At 41.9% G+C, this 18,767-nt stretch overlaps 1 protein-coding gene across 1 annotated transcript in view; it reads right to left on the minus strand.

The window, feature by feature from the left end:
- LOC111866143 overlaps positions 1-18,767 on the minus strand; it is a 32,056-nt gene extending 13,289 nt beyond the window's left edge. The window contains exons 1-11 of the mRNA XM_033752128.1: positions 17,335-18,767; positions 16,495-16,594; positions 15,288-15,382; positions 10,141-10,193; positions 9,451-9,546; positions 6,731-6,791; positions 4,625-4,789; positions 4,266-4,546; positions 2,251-2,389; positions 1,267-1,395; positions 832-968 (exon numbers count right to left, since the gene is read on the minus strand). Of these exons, the coding sequence (XP_033608019.1) occupies positions 832-968; positions 1,267-1,395; positions 2,251-2,389; positions 4,266-4,546; positions 4,625-4,789; positions 6,731-6,791; positions 9,451-9,546; positions 10,141-10,193; positions 15,288-15,382; positions 16,495-16,594; positions 17,335-17,360 (1,282 nt within the window). The 5' untranslated portion in view covers positions 17,361-18,767. The remainder of the gene's footprint in view (positions 1-831; positions 969-1,266; positions 1,396-2,250; positions 2,390-4,265; positions 4,547-4,624; positions 4,790-6,730; positions 6,792-9,450; positions 9,547-10,140; positions 10,194-15,287; positions 15,383-16,494; positions 16,595-17,334) is intronic.

Here is an 18,767-nt window from a genome sequence, read left to right on the forward strand (position 1 = left end):
TATTTTGCAATACTGTACATATAATTTAAAACCTTTTTAGAAAGTTAGTCCAACAAATGAAGTAATCTAATGTTGTGATATAAATTAGGTGTTGATAAATCCTTATGTGCAATTAGATGCTGATATTTAGATTCAAGTAGAGATTGGTATGGATGATAGTATATGTTTCATGCATCCTTTTAATATAATCTGGATACTGCAACATGTCTTGTCAGTAGTAAAGCTAAAATAAATAAATAATACCTCTTGTTGTAACTTGAATATTTCCTGATAACGTTTAAATGTTGGATGTTTTCCCCTGATTACCAAAAGTGTTTTGTTAACAAAACTACTACTCTGTATAGCAAAATATCAAATTAACATATATGTGATCTGAGGCTCACATGGTGGAACCTGTGACAGGTCCTCTCTTCTGAGATGGAAGAACATGCAGTCTGGTAGATCATCTTACTTTCTTTGAAGCATGTCTTGAGGGTATGTCATACCCTGAGTAGGTAACCTTACAAGATATAACTCCTGCGTGTCCAACAAGACCTGTAATACAGCTGTTTTGATTCTAATTTTATATGGAAAATAGAATCTGGTATTTCTCTAATGATGGTTTAATGACCTATGTCAATATCTGATGATGACAGTCTCAGTGATGTTTCTGACGAAGTATACCGACTGTTTATGATATATCAGACTACACAGAATCATATCTCAGGAGAGAGTAATCCCAAATGTTTACAATTTTGAATTTTTCAAAAATATTCTCTTCATTGTCACACAGTACAAATTCAGGAAATAAACTCAAGAAATACGAGTCACACAGACACACTGATCTCTCACCTTTCTTCTTCTTCCCCCTGTTACTGCCATTGGCCTTCCTTCTCCTTGATGGTGGTGCCTCAGTAGCCACACGCCCACTGCGCACCATGTTACGTGCCACCTTCAGTGCCAATGGAGCATCTCTCAACAATGTACCACTGCAACTCAGGATCAGTACCCACACTTAGAATACTGGAGGTGGAGTGAAGATCTGATGACAGTGTCAGAGCCATCAACCCCAGATGGGGATTGCTGCCTCTCTCGTGGACATGGCTGTACTCGTACTGTAATGACATGTGATAATGTGAAGACATTTATATCATTTAGGCTCAGAATTCTGTCCCATGAGCAATTGGCCAGTATGTACAAGACTCCATACAACACACAAACGTAACTCAATGTTTCTTTTCTGACAGATAGTATGGCGAGTGCTTTTATGGATGAGGTATGACTCACTTTTGATGAGGGTGAGACATCTCCCAGCATCTCAGGGCCTGGGGCAGTGAAATCTCATCTATTTTGATGGACTGCCAGTCCTTCTTGGTGAGCACCGAGTGTGAGATGCAGGATGGAGCAAAGACGGCGCTGAAAGCAGGATACTGTGTGAACTTGTGATGAGCAGGTTGGTGCAGTAACAGTTGTGTTTGTGAAGCAAGTAAAAGGTAAGGCTGTCTCTGATCTTAAGCACCATTCCATGCAATTCTTAACATTGGCACTATATGAGTGCTCATGTTCGTGGGGACAATGTACCAGTGCCTGTTGGATAGAGCGGTAAAGGGGAAAAGTAGTTCTCACACACTCACTGAAGCTGGAGTTTGAATTCTGCATTAATGTGTTACTGAAGCCAGACAGAATACCTCAGTACAGTGAATAGTCTATGGACTGGATGGCCCAGCTGTTGGGGTTGAATTCCCAGCAGGGGCGAGAGACTTTTCTCTTCTCCACAGCATCCAGACTGGCTCTGGAGCCCACCCATCCTATGCAGTGAGTACTGGGGGGCTGTTTCCTCTTGTATAAAGTAGTCACATTATGAAACTGACCACTTACCTGCATAAAATGTTGAGATTAAGAATGTGTGGAGCTGTACCTGCATGTTTGGTAATTAGTTAATTAAGGGCAGGAACAAATTTACCCTTTATTGATGCTTCAACATCAGACTTTAATTTGTGTGATTACATTGAGCAAGGAGAAAAAGAGTGTTATGTTCAGGGATATAGTCATATAGAAGTTTACCCACATTTCGCAGGAATTTTCAGGATCAAAGGGTCAGCCCCTTGCTTCACCTTGCTGCTTGTTGCTTTCATGGCTTATTCTTGAACCGTGAAGTGGAGACAGTATGTTACTCATACCAGACTACACAGCGCTACTGTGATAACCTCAGCTCTCACGAGGGAAGAAATGAACTGCAGCCCATTTCAACTTGGCATGTTGGGCACTCACCTGACATTGTGGAAGGAGCTACGCAGGCTGTCCCCCATCTGATGGATGTAATCCCACTGCTGCTTTGTAACAGGGGCACCAACATTATCGGCTGTCATCTGTGCCTCATCAAACAACCACTGGAACACGAACAGGGGAGCTGCAAGAACCAAGAATTAGTTTAGGTGCTAGGCATTGGTTCATCCTTTTGAAGCTTAAGTTCACCTAAGTAATATATGATAATTCAGTTCCTTCCTCTCACAAAACATGCCATGTTTCCAACACAAAGATTGGTAGTTAGTGAGGATCATACACTGTGGACAGAAGGCAGATGATACATATAGTTACCACTGTGCTGTGTCGTAAAATTGCAGGTATCATGGATTGTTTTCAGGTACTGTGCCAGTATTCACTTAACATCTGTTGCCAGGGTAGAAAATACATGGAAGTTTATCTTCATCTACCCAGAACACCTTTGCTGTTTTGCACTTAGACACAGGGACAGCTTCTCCTTGCATTTGTCTTGAGGACACATGGAAGATAATATTATGTATGGACAAGATTTGAACCAGGTACTTTATACATGAAAGTAAGCTATTTATGCTGAAACAAGTCTGGGGATGGGGGGGGGGACAGAGACCAGGAATACTTGGTATGGCTGATGTATGCCATAAAGATGGTTGTACAGAATATTGTAACTGATGAGATGGGTGGATCATGTAGCATGCTTATGAGGAAATTATTTAGAAAATCTCAGGGAGAATGAAGATTACTGTCTTCTTGGTAGGGATATCGTGTCATTACCAGCATTTCTGAGGGACCTACTGGCTCCATCCTCAAGGTAGAAAAGTGGTCCTCTGAAATGTCAGTAACAAACTACCAGATGACACTGTATCACATCCTAATCCTAAAGACAGAAATGTTCATAGTTACTGCTGTGAGAACCTCAGATCCCTCATGGGAAGTGACCACATGCTAGATATATGGAGGAAAACGAATATTAATGAAATAAGATGTAGAGGATTGAACTGGCTCAGCATATGATCCAATAACAGACTTACTGAAGATACTGATAAAGTTACATGAAGACAAAGAATGTCCTGATAAACCAAATAACTGTCAGCTCTTCAAGAAAAATCCAGTATCATTCATAAGCACAGTCCCATGAAGTCATATGGGAAAGCGGAGAGAAAGCTCCACTTATAAAGTTGGCACTGGATGGAGATGATAAGTTTCTTTATGTTCCAGTCACATTATGCCTAGGCTAAGAGCCCTCAGTATTCATTTTACAGGAGTCTGGGTGGGCCCCAGAGCTGGTCTGGATACAGCAAATAGAAGTCCTTGGTCCAGCAGGGAACAGGACCCCCATTCTGACAGAGCTATTCATGCTCAAGCCTGCTTCTTCAAACTGTTTATTTACTCTGTTATTTAGGAAATCAGTTCCTGTCACATCCTGATTCCATGTTCCCACATTTGGAGAAATTCTATATGGTATTCTGTGCACATTCTTTTCTGGCCCCAGCCAAAAATCCAGTGTCATAAATTTGTTGTTTTCCCTTATTTATTGTATCTTGAATCTCCTAAATAGATTGCAATTAGTGCGACAGTTTTGAACCTCAGTTCAGTGCAGTTACGGTTGACACACAGCAGCATATGTGTTTCCCCTCTACTTGCAGTTGTTTCTCCACAGCCATATTTGGTGAGCCACTTCCAGCTTCTGGCATCACTGCTGCTTCAATTCTGAACTGAATTTCGTCAAGTATTCAATTCATATATGACTAATTATTTTAGAAACTGATTTGATATTACTCTTTATGTAATTGTATTTATTTTTGTATAGTAACAGTTTTCTTTGACAACTTATACAAAGAAATTATTTCCATAATTATATACAGCAAGTCATACAAGAAGATGAACAGTCTCTTGATGCAATTTTGCATAATCCCCATTTAGATTAAACTTCAATTTAGTATAAGAAGAGCCTGAAGTTTGTTTAATTTCACTGTAAGCGTATAGCATTCCTGATGCGTACTCACATGAGAGGGTGGGATAGGCTCTGTAGCCAAAGTAACACCTCCATGGCTCTGAAGGGTAGCAAGCCTGGCACTCAAGGGGCACCTGCCCTTGCCACAGCCTAATCCCTTTCTTGACAGCATCGAGGGGTGCCAGAGAGTGTCCATCTTGTGAGTATGGAGCACGGTCAAGAAACCAGCCTGAGTCTGACACGCCCCGCACTGTGATGTGTGTCAGCCCATAGCCCATGTGGAGTAGGCCTGCTATTGGATCGAGATTCAGCATCACTCCTGTCCCACCAGCACTGAAAAAGCCCACATATTGTAGCACCTGTTAACATTTTAACAGCCCATGGTCCATATCACATTGTCAGTGTTCTCACCTGCTCCCTGCCAACAGCAACAGTGAGGCATTCTGAAGTCCCAGTGGCAACAGGTCCTCAACTACTTGGCGCACCACGGCAGCTCCCATGAAACTGAATTGTGACTCCTCATCAGGTTCGACTCGTGTCCCACTCCACGAGTCACTAGTGCAGTATGGGACCAGACTGGAACAGGTGTGCACATTACAGATCTACTGCCAGAATGCCCACTGAGCACACAGCACATCAGATGTGTATTCACCAGGTAGCCAGTTCAAATCTAGGACAGGCCACTGGCTATTGATTCAGCATTTTTGAAGGAGACAACTGCTTCTTGTCAGAACCATGCAAGTTCACCCTTCCTTCTTATTATATATCCTCTGCAGTTGCTACAGTGTCGTGTCATAATTACTGGACAGTTACATGTAAGAGTAACATTACTGCATGCACATCATCACATCATGTTTGTAACATTCTCGTGGCAGTGACTATGAAAATTATTGCCTTGTAGGATGTGACTACCATGGAGATGGAGGCAGCAGGTTTGTCTGAACCATAGGTAACTGTTGGAGCACGCGGTAGCGTAGTGGGTGAGGTGCTACACTACAAGCTGGAAGGTCACAGGTTCAAATCCCAATGAGGTCATTGGATTTTTCAGTTGACCTAATCCTTCCAGCCACACTATGGCCCTGGGGTTTACTCAGCCTCTAACAGAAATGAGTACTAGGAATTAATTAAATAATTTTCCTGGGGAGTAAAACACGGCCGGTGACAACCTTACTGCCATCTTTGAGTATATTGTCTAGATAATGTTGGACCCTCAACATCTCACAACCCTATGGGCCTTCGCGGCCTGGTACAGGGACAGCTTTACCCTTTTTTTTTTTAAAGGTAACTGTTATCCAAGACCTGAACAAGTCGCTGGTCTAGGTTTCATGATGAATGCAGAGATGGGAAAGGGGTACAATCCAGAGTTTGCGTGAATCTCTGCAGGAGCACGTTCCATGACAGTTACCATATTTGCTGCCAGGCCCCTGTTTTGGGATGTTACCTGCTGGATCAGCCATGTTTGACAGAAACTGGATTTTGAATGTACCACATTCACAACAGTAATGGAAGGGAACACATGATAAACAGTTGACAATCAGTGCGTGCCTTTGTCAGGCTTTGACAAGCTACACTGAAATTTCCTCTGCATTTGAGTGACATCTTTAGGAGAAAATTAGATTGACTACACAGTGACAACAGCACATCTCTTGATGAGATTACTACTAGCATGTGGTATACTTCAACCTGTCAGCTGATGAGATTGGCAGTGAACTGTGGTAATGTTTGTATTATTATTGTGGTTGACATTATGTTCAGTAACAATATTAAACTGAATGAGTGAGATGAGGTGACAGTGATGTAGCCAATGTTATGAATGTTGTTTCAAAGCCAGGACTAAACGTAATCCAGCACTTTCAGCTGAGTTTATAATATTGGGATTTTTCTGTCTGTTGGTTTCTCATTTCCAGTTCATTTAAAGTCACTGTGAATAACTCAGACTGCCTAGCAATTAATGATTGGCTGTTCAGTGAATAATGAATTTGAAAGGATGAGGAAGGAATCAGTCATGACCAGTTTGAAGTATCATTCTAATATTTGCCTATAGGAACAGGTAAATCATGAAAAACCTCAGTCAGGATAATCAGTGCTCTAACTGAGATTATAACCGAGCACCTCCTGAATGGCCATGAGAAATTTTACCACTGAGCCGGAGGCACTCAGCGTGACTGAGGATTTTCGTGGATTTCCCCAGTTCCTCCAGGCAAATGCCAGGACAGTACCTTGGTTTGGCCATGGCCACTCTTCCACAGCCTTTCCAGTTCTTTATTCACTGATCATCATATCATTCAATGCTCTCTAGTCTGAGGTACTGCCAGCATCATAAAATAAAGCACATATGACAGAAGCATTACCACTTGAGCCTACAGGCTTGGTTTGTTTGTTGTTATTACTGAAGCTGCCTTCATTTTGTCTCGTGTACATCAGAATGTTAGTGCTCATTGCATAGCAACTCTTCTTCATGCCCTAGTAACCAAACCATCCACCATATGCCTCTTTGCCCATGCAGGTGATACGTACACATGATTGGCATTCCACCAGAACTGGTTCTCCTCTGGGTTCACAGACAGGATACCACCCGCTGCACAAGAAAACAGTTCACATTGTAACAGAGAGGGGGCTCTTTTTAGATGCACACTCACAAAACAAGAACTTTTATTGCTGTATCTACTCACAGCTACAGAATAGAATTAAGTAACTGAATCTTGGACAATTTAAGCAAGAGACACAAACAGAATACAGTCAGTAGAAGTGAGATACTTGATACCTGCACCAAACTAGATCATATTATGAACGAAAATACAATATTTACCTGAAAATAAGCCACACATTTTTCCAAAACTTGACACTTTTAAAATTAGGGTGCAACTTATAAGCGATTCTTGACTCTGTGTTTCAGGCAAAGGTATTGTGACATGTTGACCCCTACCTCCCCAGCGGTACGTGGCGGTAACGTAACGCTCGCGTTCTTACGGTAATAGGCGAGTTCCCGCCCCGCCACTCCCCTCCGCGGTGACGTCACCGAGGGATATCGCGGTCGCTAGGCAACGCGAGTCAACAGCGGCGACGTTACGATAGTAACAGCGGTTACCTCCGCTAGCGTTACATAGCAACACAGCGCCAGGCAAAGAGGGTGCCTATTACGTGGCCGTATTGTCCGATCGAGGTTACATAAGGAGCAGCGAAGGCTATTCACAGTCAGTTGTACTGAGACAGTCAGCGAGTCCTGGAGCTACCGCCGAGTTAGCCAGCAACTAGTCAGTTGTATTCTGGCATTTTTCAGTGTACTAATTGTGATACTGCAGATAGCAGTAACCGTAAATCTGTAATTTGGGTGATTGTAAGTGCGAATGTGAAATAAAATTCGCTACATCGAATACATCGAGAATTCATTTGTCGCGATATACGCCCGATACGCGACAGTATATAGTTCATTATGATCACCAAGAAATGAAGAACTGAAGATGCTAAATTTCATTGGTCATATGACAGATGTTCACTGTAGTTTACACCCAACTTCTTATAATGAGAGAAGTGAGACATAATGTTTAAGATTAAAAAATGATGTAAATGCATAAGATGTTTTTTTTTTTTTTTCATTTCAAGATCATGCAATTTTAGTGGTACAGCTTACATATAAAGGTGGCTTATATTTACTTACTTACTTACTTACTTACTTGCTCATGGAGCTGAGCCCTTCTGGAGGAACCGCCGATTCTGCAGCTACTCAAGAATTTTCCAGCATTTTATGGAACCCGAAGGTTCATTACCATGTTCACAAGAGCCCTCCACTGGTCCCTATCCTGAGCCAGATCAATCCAATCCATACCATCCCATCCTATCTCTCTAAGATCCATTTTAATATTGTCCACTCACCTACACCTTGGTCTTCCCAGTGGTCTCTTTCTTTCTGGCTTTCCCACCAATATCCTATACACATTCCTCGTCTCCCCCATTCGTGCCACATGCCCCGCCCACCTCATCCTCCCTGACTTGATCATTCTAATTATACTTGGAGAAGAGTACAAGTTATGAAGCTCCTCATTATGCAGGCTTATGTTTAAGCAAATACAATATTAGGAAGAAACTAATACTGCATTTAGTACAGAGTGAAAGAGATGAACACAAACCATCTTGACAGAATGACCGATAAAAGAATACCAAAACAGGGTCTACAGTGTGAACCAAAAGAATGAGTGTGTGAGGTTAGAACAGATTTGAGTGCCTGTACCAGGAAGTGAAGAAGCTGTAGAGTTATTCGGTGTTGCCTAGATGTGGCTTTTTGCTTAAATTTTCTCATATAACTAACTACAGAGTCCTTGAGACCTGAAGGTTCATTACCATGCTCACAAGAGTAGGATTAGCCCAGTTTTGTCTTATGTCTGCAAAGTCATGCCTTTCCTTTAGGTAAGTCAACTGATATTCTATACACATTTATTTTTTTCCCCTTTGTGTGTTACATGTCTTATGCTAATAAAATCGTACTAAAGGGTACAAATTATGAAGTCCCTAATAGGCAGTGTCTCTCTCTTTGACCCAAATATTCCCCTGAGCACCCTGTTCTCAAACACCATCAGCCTGCGTTCTTCTGTTAATGTTTCGTATGAACCACATAAATATACTGCCCCTAAGATCACAATACATGTACTCATTAATTATGTTTGTAATAAATAATAAAGAAATATTCAATATAAATAAGGATTGCTATGGAAAAGATACTAGACAAAATATGAATATACATATGTACCAGGTCAATTTGGCAAAATACAGGAATGGGGTTTATCACATGGCTGCAAGGATTTATAATGGACTTCCAAATACAATCAAAATAATCTCAAATAATGCAAGTAAGTTTAAAGCCAGTTTAAAAGAGTTTTTATTCGTGAACTCATTTTATACATTGGAGGAATATTTTAATAGATGACAATGGCAACATTATGCAAAGGGTAATTTATATATTAAACTTTTTAATTTGATTTATATTACAAACATATTGACAACTGCTTGATTTATAAGCAAGATGAGTTTATACTACTGGACGATTTCTATATCTGTTGGTTGTGTAACTGTGTAAGGATTTTATGGAAAGAATGATGTGAAACTGAAACTGAAACACTGTGTGGATAAAATGCAAGATATTTCATGTTAAATCAGAAAGTGTTAATCTAAAGTGTTAATATTTGTATTTATTATTATGTTCTCTGTGATATGTGTTGTTGGTACTTCTGTGACATACATACCACTACGAGTCTCTGGCCAGTGGTGTGATGTCATCAGGTGGCGCAGTCGCTGCCAGCGTGTAAGGCAGCTCTGGTGGTCATAGCAGTACCAACCTCCTGTACACATAACAGTGCCATCTTTCAAGTACTGTATCATCATTAGAGATTCTAAATTACAACCAAGTTTAATTAACTCCATGAAGCAGTGCCTTCTTGAGAAGCTGATAGTTCCTTAGATGCTCAAGAAACTTCCTGCCCTTTATGGAACCTGAAAGCTCATTGCTGTGTTCATAAGAGCTTGTCATGGGTCCCTGTCCCAAGCAAGATGAATATGTTGGGAACAATCCTAGAAAGTTATTAAACGTAATTACAGAGATTCCTTTGAGCTCATTGTTATTTTATAAATTATTTTTTAATTCTTTATATGAGTTTTAATATAGAGAGATTTGAGATTAAGAAATCTTATGACAGAACTAATCATATTCTCCTTCCCACCCTAGTTATTTATGATTTCATAAACTTTTATTACAACCTTGAATTCGCTTTCATACCAATTTCTTTTTAATGTTCCATGACTGAAGAAGCCTATGTATTCCAGAACAGCCACATAAAAATATTATTGCAGCCATAGTAGAATATTTGCTTCACAATTGTCGAACTAACCATGAGATAATCTTGAAATCCATGGTTTTTATTTAGAGCCATACATACCTTCCAGGAAGACAATCCATCGCTGGCTGCCATGTGACCTACGCAGGTAGAACCTGTAACAGACGAGAAAGTGAGAGCAGTGTATTAGTGAAGGGTTCAGTAACTTATCATATTCATGCATCTATACATTCTGCCACTGGTAAATGCTGTTTCCGTTCACAATATCAGAACACTGCAAGATGTAAGAATATTTATCTAAGAAGGAGAAATTGATCTAGGTTTATCATTCATTCCTTTTGAAACTGTCAGCACATCATAACAGGGTGCAACCAATATGGGCACTGGGTCACAAATGAAACAAGTTGGCAACAGCTGGGTCTGGACATTCTTTCCATGACACGTACTGGGCAGAGTGGCTTTGGATACTCGAATTAAAAATTCCACAGCTGAAAAGATTGGCTCATTGTTTGCCAATTAGTACAGCAATTCTCAGTATATGGCATCAGATATGACATGCTGATGTTTAGAGGAAAAAACAAGCTTTAATGAGGAATGTTTTCGTCTTTTGAAGTAATTTGAAAAAAGTACTGTAAGGTTTTCTGTGTGTCTATATTTGTCCCTAAATAATCATGACATTTCTAGCAGTACTATGGCAGGGGTTGGCATTTAAAGGTTACTAGGACCTGAACCAGCATTTGGCTTCTCAGAAACAGTTTCCAAGCAGGCCATTAGGGAATCTTCAAGTTCATGGTTTGTATATTCATAGAAACAAGATTCAGAGTGTCCACCAAGGACTGCAATGTATAAGAGTGAACAGCAGTGATGTAAGTGCAATGTGATCAAGTGTGATTATAACTGAAGCAATTTAATGTGGAAGTTACTATGGGCTTTATGGTAAACTTTGGAGTCCTTAACAGGACTCAAACAGGCAGGATTCCTACAAAGACTCTCTGTTAGAAGAACCAAGGAACTGTTAGAACTAAACAGAAACCAGGTTGAACTCACTCACTGCATTAGTGACCCGATTGTATATTTTTTTTTAGAAATAAATGTGCCGTTTGGGCGTTTAATCCAAATAAGACTATGTAATGCCTCATTGGCATTTTGAGTATTCCCAGGTATGCACTTTTTCAGGATTTCCTCATTAACCAGTGGGTGACAGGACTACTTACGGGACACTGTCGCCTGAAAGGACACCTTTTTGAAATGGGATTGACAAATAGTCCTGTTTGTGAATGGTGCCTAGAAAAAGATGAATCAGCCACAGACACATCCTATGTGAGTGTGAGGGTACAGCTTGCTTAAGATTTTGCCACGTAGGCCATTAGTTTATGAAACCAGGTGACTACCAGGGCACCCCTGTGAGCAAGATGCTACAGTCTATTTGAAGTGTAGGATTGTTGACAGGTTGAAACAGGGTGATGTGCAGTAGATCATTGTAGGTCACAGTGCAGGAGCTTGATTAGGTCTACACCTTATACATTCAGTCATTCATGATAAACTTATATATATATATACACACACACACATGTAACGTTTCTGCCACTCTCATCATACTGACAATGGGCTCCTGATTGTATGATTGTGCAGTGAATTTTTAAGGTATGACAGAAAGTTAAATAATTGGCATTTTGCCTTTTTTACCCACCATTCCTCTCCCCTTCTCACTGCTCTGTGTACCATACAAAATCTATCATGTGGGATGGGGTTCAGGGGGTATGGACAGATAAGGGACATGTTGGGAAAGTTCCAAGTGTTCTAGACATAGGCATTGGACTAAGGTGAGTGGCCAGTTGACATCCCAGCTGCTCTCTCATGGGGGGAGAGCTGCCAGTATTCATTTTATAGGAGGCCATAGACAAAAGGAAAATTTCTTCTGCCAAGAATTGAACCCTAGTCATCCAGCCCATAGCCAGTTACTTTACTGGGCTATTAGCAAAATGCTGGGCCTTGGAAGATGGTGGTATCATATGTAATGTATGTAACCTGAATCACAAATTTGCTTCTGTACGGTATTAAAATAAGATCAATGCTGGTGATATTAGGTTAGGTTAATATGAGTTAATTTTCTTTTAACTGTTTTCGATTGCATTAAGCTAAATAGTGTTGCTGAATATACAGTTCCGTATTCTATTGATATTAGGATATTTATTCAAAGTCAATGGTGTTCATGCTACAAGATTTTCTCCAAGGATGGATTCGTTCAGCATCTCATGCTGACAAGTTAACAAACCCGAAATATTATTTTTACCTTCATTTACTAGTACTACTACGACTTCTGCCTTATGTTCTTAATCTGGCTATTTAACGACACATTCAATATCGAGGCCATCGAGACTATATAGCTTCGCCATTAATCTCTATCCGGAAATTTGGATATATTGTTAATATCGTTGGTTTCTACCTCCTATACTGATACAGATTTCATCCGGTTGAGTTCATTTGTGACTTCATAGCATAAAAACATGTATTTTGATACCGACTGGAAAAAGTTAAAATTCACTTGCGACGCATTTTAAGTCATCGCGCAATCGTTTGTCGTCCTAATGTATTTCTGACACTTGCACCTAGGTGGCAGACATTTCCGACTCTTAAAATTTCTTCTCCTTCTTTATTCTCCTACTTCTCTTGTCAAGCTAGCTTCTTCTCCAGCATCGCCATACATGAATACAGTCGTGCAAGAACATATTCGAGACGCTTCTATATTATATAAATTGTTTACAGCTACGATCACTTTTAATTTGACATTTAAATGTTCCATATAATTTCACGTAATTGTGGCCTTGTTTTACTAAGCAATGATGTCTCGATACGTCACATCACTAACCAAGTCAAACTGGAGCCTAGGAACAAAATCCTGGCGGGAAATTCTGAGTAAGACATAACCTCCGTTGGCAGTTACGCGACAGATAATTTTTCAGGTGAGAGAATTGTGGAAAGCAGCAATAAGCTCTCACAGATTTAGACAGTAACAGCAAAAAATGTGCAGCAAAGGTTTCTACAATTATCCAGGAGGGGAAAATGGTGTTTTCAGCATGAGAAAATACTTCACACAGCCATTATATAACAACCCAACAGACGTAAGTTAACTGCATTGTTCAAAACTTCCACTTTATCACCACATGGAATATTAACAGGGTTGAATTTAGAGGATGAGAAGTTACTATTCTGATCCTCCCGGAAATGAGTGGGACGACATGGAAAAGTTAAGTTGTAAAAGAGTTATGAAGCAACTACGAGAATCGTCCCCGTCCTGTTGGGAAGATTGTAACGTAATTTTATTTGCCGGGGAAATCGTAAAATTCCGTGTAAACTCTTAACGTTGACAATGCCGTATTACTTTTATGTCAGTTAGAAACAAACATATTTAAATTATAATGTATCGTAAATTTGTAGTAGAACCCAAACCCCAGATCGCGACCCACAAGAGGCTCGCGGGAGACCTCGCTAGGGCCGTGAAAGTTAATCAGAAGACCAGTTTCCCGCTTTTTAATTCAGAAAAATATAAAAGGTCGAGACAGGTACTAAAATTAGTGCCAAATTTAAGTCGCTGTAGGAAAAAGTTACTGCGACTGCCCTACAGCATCTCGGCTTAAAATTCACGCCTTATTGGGCTTTAATTCAAGAAGTGTTTCAGGTCTGCACGGCTGTAGGAGTGGAATCCGGTGTTGTAAGTAGGTGATTAAAATGTTTTGAAAGGATCTGAGGACTGCATCTAATACCATCAGTTGCTTCTCTTGCCTCACGAGATGATTTGTGATGATCCCCGGTGGGTTTGCGCACCACCTATTGAGAAATAGAATAGGATTTATTTGCATTCCATAGGCCCAAACCAAGGATGCCCCACAAGTTGTACTACAACTACAGTACTCGTCAGTTACACCAAAATAATTGTATCGAAGAGATGGCATAATTATTACTTGCATGTATTTATAATTGAGACTTTTTTATAGAGATAAACGCTCCTACAGAGTGGAAGGAGATAGGAGATACTCTTTTAACGCTGACTTAAACAGTTTTATGCCATAATTCAAACATTTTGTTGTAGGGGGAAGATTATTGAATTACTTAACTCCAGTACACGAAACTCCTTTCTGACTTTTCTGAAGTTAGTGTCTGGCATATGGAGGTTATCACATGTACTCATATTGAGCTGCTGCCAGCTTTTAGCCGATGTCAGACAGAACTCATGTATTAACTGGAGAAATCAAGCCGCTGTCACGTTAACAGAGAAGTCAGATACGTCGTTTGCTTATTTTAATGGGTGATTTTTGTGGTCCATACTCTGGAAAAATGATATTTTGGTAGTGTTTGCGAGGAATATACAAATGGAAGCTCAGGCGGTTTAGAGTTTTCGGAGCCCTAAGCCAGTATTGAACGCGGGGCCCCAGGCCACTGAGAAATGTAGTGGGGTGTGGATGTGTGTTAGATGATTTGTTATTTATTAGAACTATTAGGGCAACAAAAAGCACATTTCTGTAGCACCTAAAAGCCTTTGGGGCCTTCCACCCTCTTATGCTAGGCAAGTTGCATGTCCGCCTTACTCAGGGCCTTAGTCCATGGCCTGCTTCGCCCTTACCTTAATCCACCCCTATATGGAAGCAAGAGGTGGACATCTTGATTAGAGTCACAGGGAGCTGAAAGGTTAATATCTAACCTCCACTTGGAACAGAGGCCTTGAGAAGTTCATAGTCACTCAACTAGTCAAGAAAGTCCTCATATTTTATTGAACCCAAATGTTCATTGCCTTGTTCACAAGAGCGCACCAGTGGCCCTTAGCCTGATCAAGAAGAACCCATTCTGCACCCTCCCATCCCGTTTCTTTAACCTGCATGCATTCCCATGTGTGCTGCATGCCCCGCCCATTTCATCCTTGGTTTGCTCTAGTAATGTTTGGCAGGGAGCACTTGAAATCACGGCATTAAAAGGGATCTCAAGGAACTGAGTTGTACTGCAGGTTACGGTTTTCTGGGATGTGACCTTCATCTTGGGGCCTGAAGATGGAGGCACGGACACACCGGGTCACAGCCAAGAAGACTTCGAATTCACCGCTCGGAGACTTTCACATGAATTTAACTGGTCCCGGGTTCAGTGTAATGGCAGTGCGACTCCGTATTTACATTTTAAAGAAGCCTTAACGATGGTTTATATCTTTCACACATCACATGATGGCAAAATCATGGATATCTACAGGATCTCTCACGTACCCAGCCGGCGAGCCATCGTTGCACGTGACGTTCGGTGTGGAGAGGTAGACTCGCTTCATAGCTCGCGACTCCTCCATCCCACAGTACTGCAGGATCTGCAACACAGGGGGTCTTGTTTACAACAGGAGGTCGTGTGTAGGGGTTGGCAAAGTGCTGGTGTCGCATGGGACCCTCAGCCCAGATCCAACCAGAGAGTAAACCTTCAGACGTGCCAGACCCGATTTTTAAGCTCGTCTAATTATAACACTTATGGGCTGAATGGACAAATACTGATTAAACTTGGAACTTATTGTTACTCTACCCTGAAGGCGAGAGCAGTATATTCCTCCGAAACGTTGACATCCACCTACTAAACTACAATGTGAATCTATGTTCAAATACGAAAGCTCAGTCGGCACAGCGACTCGCTATGGGCAGGAAAACCAGGGGATCAGGATTCGATTTCCGGTCGGGGGAACAGATTTTTCTGTTCTTCCTAACCTTCAGGCCGGCACTGGGGCCCACCCTGCCTCCTATCCAGTGGGTACCGGGGGCTCTTTCCCCAGGAGTAAAGCGACCGGTGCGTGAAGCTGACCACTCACCTCCATCTGGTGGTCACTTTAATAATTTGTGGATCTATACCTTCACTCTCCCACACGTCTTCATGGTGTAGTGCTTAACTGTTCGCGTTTTATAGTGGCAATATCGTCAGTCATAATATGTATATGTTTTTATAAAAATTACATTTGGGGGGGGGCTGTAAAGGGAATGTCGTGGATTGAGTGGTGAGCGTGCATGCTCCTTATTCGGAGGGTCCAGGCTCGGTTCTAGTCTATCCTATTTAGTGAATAGAGGCAAGTTCTGGATTTTTTAATTCATTTAGCGACGCTGTCAAGTGTGTCAGACTGTGTGGCGTCGTGCGGTAGGATGCTTTAATGGATTGGACAGGAACGGCAGTGCCTAGAGGAAGTGAAGATAATTGGTGTCCCGGCCGAGATACGAACAGGGATCCTCAGTTATACAGATTAGAAGAATTGCCGCTTGAGTCAGTTCACTCGGTAGTGACTTAAAATGTGTATGCTACGACAGCTTCCTTTCTTATTCCCTTCAGTTTATCGTTCATAATCATCCTAGCATTTCGAGTAGGTTACGAAAGCGTCATTAAGCGAAGTAACAAAGAAAGCAAGAATTCTGGCCTCTGTGGGCGTTAGGACCGTTCTTTACTCACCTGAATAAGTCTCTGGAGAGTCGAGTGGGTGTCGAGGTTCGCCCTCGGACCTTCGGGTTGCTGGGCCTTCACCACCAACAGCCACACCACCACGGCAACACTGGAACGAGATTTTCGTGAACGCACTTTCGGCTCTGATATTGCTCAATGGATATTGGTGAATTTTCGTACTAGGGCTACGGACATCGGCACTGGATGTAGTTAGGGAGGGTCTTGCACTCTGATTCTTTGGCTTATTCTTCTGTCCTGAAGATGGAGGCAGCATGTTCCACCTTGAATCCCACAGCCGAGGTACGCTGAGAGGCACTATGCTCCTCCGAAACGGCGACATCCCGCTTCCGAGACTACGCCGTGTAATAAGGGGGAAAGTTACAATCTGAACTTCTGCATCGGCCTATAAACGATCCAAAACTTTTAATGGCATTTATTTGTAAGCCTGGGGCTTCCTAATCATCTTCGTATTTTGTAATAAGTGAACGTCTCATACGTTGGACTGCCGGTTATATGACTGAACTCTTTGGACTGAAAGTGCCGGGACAGAGATGGTCCCCCATCGAGGATGTGGTGATGTGCTGCTTATTCGTGGCTATCGCACACCTCAGGGGGCCGTCATAGATCAGCTGGAGCAATGGCGGAATTATGAGTAACAAGGGAAAATGGAACCTCAGAAGAAGTGACCCGGGTCTGAACCGGAGGCTCCGCTGTCAGAAGGCAGCGCCTAACCGTCACGAAACTTAGCACTGGCCCTCGAGCTGGACACAATGTCTTTCGTGCAGTCCTCATACAGTCCTTTGTTCTGCAGATTACGGTAACAAAATGTAAAAGTAACGCCGTTCTTACCTGACACGCAGCCTTCCAATGCGCATGCTCGCAAGTGTACTACTGACATGTGGCCAGGCTCAGGCGGCGGAGACAATGCAAGATCAAAGAACGAGTGCCGCTTGCGGGTGTACTACCCGGGTTACAAACATTGCTCATGCGTCACTGAATTGATTCTCTGGCGATTATTGTGTCTTACCACAAGGAAGCGGTCGTGGCCTGTAGTTATGACGAGACTGCTGGAAACCTCGGAGACCTTGAGATATCAGGTCACCGCACGAGGCTCGAACACAGGAACAATCTAGGATGTGACGCCGTGACTTGCTTATGCCAATGATTTAAATTTCATATTGCATATTATTTATTTCACAACACTATCAGTAGCTCAGGCTGCATAGTGTCCAGTGGTAGGATGAATTGGGAATGATGAATTAGAATGTGGAAGGAGGCGGTCGTGGCCGAATTTAAGATATCCGACATATGTCGGGATAATTACATAAACACGAGTCAGTATAGCCGATCTCCTGACCGAGACTTCCTGTTGTACCACTACAAAAGGCTCCCACTGGGCCATACTGTGAGTCTCTTTACATCCTGACGTATTTACCCAACATCCGTCTTAATATTATCTTGCCACCCGTTCAGATGATGTCTGATGACAGCCGCTACATCGGGATATCACGATTTGAATGCAGGTTTTAGGGACTTTTGTTGTTTGCTTACGAATACCTTATCAGCTTGGCTTTGTAACGTTTTTGTGCTGTTTTTCTTGTGCATATTTCGGTCGGGAAATCAGAAAAAAAAGGAACACTTTAGCGACTTAGCCATAGATAGAAAGAGAATATTAAAATAGACACTGAAGAAATGGAATATGATACCGAATAGCTGAGTCAGTATAGTGAGTAGGCTATAGGCTAGACGGCCGAAGAATATAGGTTTGATTCCCAGGAAGTATAAGATATTTTCTCTTCTGTACACAGTCCAGGATGGTGGAGCTATACCTTCACTCCCCCATACATCGCCGTGTAGTGCTTAATTAGTTAAGCACAGGGGAATTTTTGTCTTTTCGTGACTTTCCATATGGCGTCCACACTGCTTCTGAGGCCCATGCAGCCCTCTGTAACAAAGGTACCGGGGACTCTTTCCCCGGAGATAATCCGAGCATGGCTTGAAGCTGACCACTTACCTCCTGTCGAAGATAATACGTGGAACTATACCTCCACTCCCACATACGTTTTTATGACACGGTGCTTAGTTACGTACAGGGGCGATTTAAGCGATTAGGGTGTGAGATATTGACTGGATTCATCTGGCTCAGGATGGGGATCAGTGCGGAGCTGTTGTGAACACGGTAATGAACCTTTGGGTTCCATCAAATGCTTCGAATTTATTGATTAGCTGAGTAGCTGTTAGTGAAGTGTGAAAGTTTCTGCCGATGATGTATAACAGTCGTT

This window comes from Cryptotermes secundus, unplaced genomic scaffold (genome assembly GCF_002891405.2).
Source record: "Cryptotermes secundus unplaced genomic scaffold, Csec_1.0 scaffold318, whole genome shotgun sequence".
Classification (NCBI taxonomy): domain Eukaryota; kingdom Metazoa; phylum Arthropoda; class Insecta; order Blattodea; family Kalotermitidae; genus Cryptotermes; species Cryptotermes secundus.